At 40.8% G+C, this 2956-nt stretch overlaps 1 protein-coding gene across 1 annotated transcript; it reads right to left on the bottom strand.

The window, feature by feature from the left end:
* Positions 1 to 952: 952 nt before the first annotated feature.
* On the bottom strand, positions 953 to 2597 carry LOC141250495 (tyrosine-specific transport system-like). Its single transcript, XM_073670006.1, is given in 7 exon segments — positions 953 to 1031; positions 1119 to 1200; positions 1203 to 1259; positions 1262 to 1407; positions 1409 to 1674; positions 1676 to 1982; positions 1984 to 2597. Coding segments are annotated over 7 exon segments (1551 nt in total).
* Between the last annotated feature and the right edge of the window lie 359 nt (positions 2598 to 2956).

Raw genomic sequence — 2956 nt, 5'->3', positions numbered from 1 at the left:
GGTCACTTTTTGGAAGTCTTGAAGCAGCTAAATCTGGTTTACACGTGAGAGTCCTGCAGGTTGGTTGTTAATGTTTGCAAATATTAAACTTGAAGAATTACTTGTAATCAAGTATTAACTAGGAAAGCCTCGGTTTCAGAAGGAAGAATGAGAGGCCAAGCTTTTCTGACGTTTCCATCCATTGATCTTGCTCATCGTGCTTTGGTATGTTATCAAGTTCATTTACTTCACATACAAGTTTCTACAATAGATAATTTAATCCAAAGTCTATACGTTATGCGTCACGCGTCCATTATTATCATGGTCAAGCATTCTTCTATGCTTCTCTTAGCAGTACTTAGAAGGAACTTTTTCTTATAACTTTTTTACATGACAGAATCTTGCAAATGGATTTGTGTTCAAGGGCAAGCCGATGATTATCCAGTTTGCAAAGGACTCTAATGCTACCAAAGGAAGTTGAATTCCATTCAGGAAGTGCTGAGTTTGCTGACACAAAAGCTCTCTACATTATATACAGAGAATTTGTTTGTTTTTTTGGTCGAAAAAGAGGTGATTAGACGCCATTAATTTAAGGACTACTAGGAATAGGCCGGGTTATAGTCATTCTGCTAACGTCATCAACCACAATATCCGAAATACAATCGGATGGATCACCAGAAACATGGAAGTGTATATTAACCAGAATAGACACCATTGTAAGTGCATTTTAACCCGAATACTCTTAGCTTGTTGCAAGGATCTTCTGTTCTTGATGCTTGCTTAATTGTTTTAAGGTACATGTTATGTGTCGATCAAGAGCTTAGTTTATAACTAAATGTGTAAAGAACTGCAGCTGGGTTTGATAAATAGTGTGCAGATCAGAATGTCAACAGTTACACATTAAGAATTTCAGTTAATATAGACTGCTTTCATGGGCCCAAAGAGCTCATGTTATATCACCATTGCAGCCTGTCTAATGCCATATTCCCAGAACAACAGCAATGCCAAAAAGAAGAAAGAGTGTTGCATCTCCACCCGGAACAATAGAAGACCTGCAACAAAGTTAGATTCTTTCATCAATTCACTTGTACATAGTAATTAGTACTAAACAGTCAAAATTCAAATGGCATAAACAAGACCTGAGCTTCTTCCTGGATTTATAGATGTATGCCATCAATGGAGGCAGGACACCAAACAGAAAGCAGTTTGCATAGACCCCGTGAAATCAAGCGCTCTAGAGAAGACCGACTGAAACAAAGACGCAACAAAAACGGAACTACAATCAACGCCGGCATTACAAAGACACCAACGGCACTATTCAAACGGCTTCTAGAAACAACTTTTGCCCTTGACTTAAACATAACAATTCCAACATTTCCAAACCCTAAATAAGTACCAATTCCAACTCTCCCTCCTCGATTATCACCTTTCAAGCCATTTGTGTTGTGTGGTGATGATCAAGTGTAAGGTGTCAAGGAGTTGTTTAGGGAAGCTGACAGCATAGCCTATGAAGCTAGTAGCCAAAGCTGAGAACGCGAATCCTTGAACAGCAAGCAAAGCAGAGGATTTGATAGATAGTAGAAGGGAAATGGGATCTTGTTTTCCTCCATTATTAGTCCCAACAAGCCCTAAGACAATCAGATTCCATGATAAAACCATGAGCAAAGGCACAATTCCTCCAACAAGAATGGCTTTTTCGAGCCTCGTGAATCGAGTTCCTCAAGATCTTGCATATGAAAGGAGTGACAACATGAAACCCAAGTGTGAGCACAGTGACAGGGATTGCAGGTAATACACTTGAAACCCTCCAAGAAGCATTGCTAAAGGAGCTCAAGACATTGACTCTAGCCACAGATAAGCCGATTCCAACAAGTGTGGAGATGGAGCAAAGCATGAGTATACAAAGAAGCCGGTTGACAGAATCAATGGCGGAGAATGGGAATAGGCAAATCACGAGCCCAGATGCAAAGGGAAGAGTGCATGAGCGAAGAAGAAGTTCAAGCTGGGAAACAATGGGTAAAGAGTGAGCCTATCCCTGAAACACAAGCCACCATTAATGAGAAGCTAAGGCTGGCATAGATTACAGACACCAGAACACCAAATTGGGACCCAAATGCCTTGTTTACCAACCCTGTAAAGCTGACTTCATCAACGTTATCCTCTTCCATGGCAGCAAAACTGAGCTCAGCAACTAGTAATATTGAGGAAATGACGTAGACCCATGAGAGAAGAATGGCTAATGTGGAAGGCAATGGCCCTGATTTTATAGTTGCTGAGGGTAAACCCAGCATTCCTGGACCTACAGCAGTTCCAATAATCAAAGTAACAGCTGCCCAGAAATTCTTACTATAATCTTTATCAGCTTCAACTTCAACCCTATTATCAGCATCTTGATCTACAGCCAAAGCCTCTAACTTTGAACTGGGTTTTAAGCAGTGTTGGTGTAGAGTAATGGGTTTTGTTGAGATTCTTGTTGAGAAGGACAAAGATGAGGTTGATGATGGAGATTTGAATGGGATTGAAAGATAAGAGTTTGGTAGACGAGTAATTGGTATCAGTGAGGAGTAATTGCTGGATATGTGGAGATCAGGAATCATTTTAAGGATCATGGGGTTCATCATTCATATGAGTAGGCGAAGCAAATGATGGAATATTGGAATAAAGATGGCTGTATAAGAATCTCTAACCTGAATAATGTGAGCAGGGATTATTTTGTCCGAGAATCTGAAAAGCGATGAACACGTCGATACGATGGGCCATGGCGGCTGACAATTCATGTCACACCCTTACAGAGGCTTTTATTAGGAGGAGGGATGGTAACGGGGCAGTATTTCCCGAGAAAATCCCCGCTACAGAAATGGGAGTGGTGATTTTTGGGATTTAACGGTAAATTCCAAAACCGGCGAACCGGAACCGTGGCCGGTTTCATGGAACCGGGAATCGGCGGTTCCGTTTTCATCCAAAATTAATTTTTTTA

This window comes from Phyllobates terribilis, unplaced genomic scaffold, assembly GCF_046119375.1.
Source record: "Phyllobates terribilis strain yellow unplaced genomic scaffold, ASM4611937v1 Scaffold_5827__1_contigs__length_48862, whole genome shotgun sequence".
Lineage (NCBI taxonomy): Eukaryota > Metazoa > Chordata > Amphibia > Anura > Dendrobatidae > Phyllobates > Phyllobates terribilis.
The sequence above is the reverse complement of the archived record's forward strand: the minus strand, read 5'-3'. Positions and strand labels throughout refer to the sequence as shown.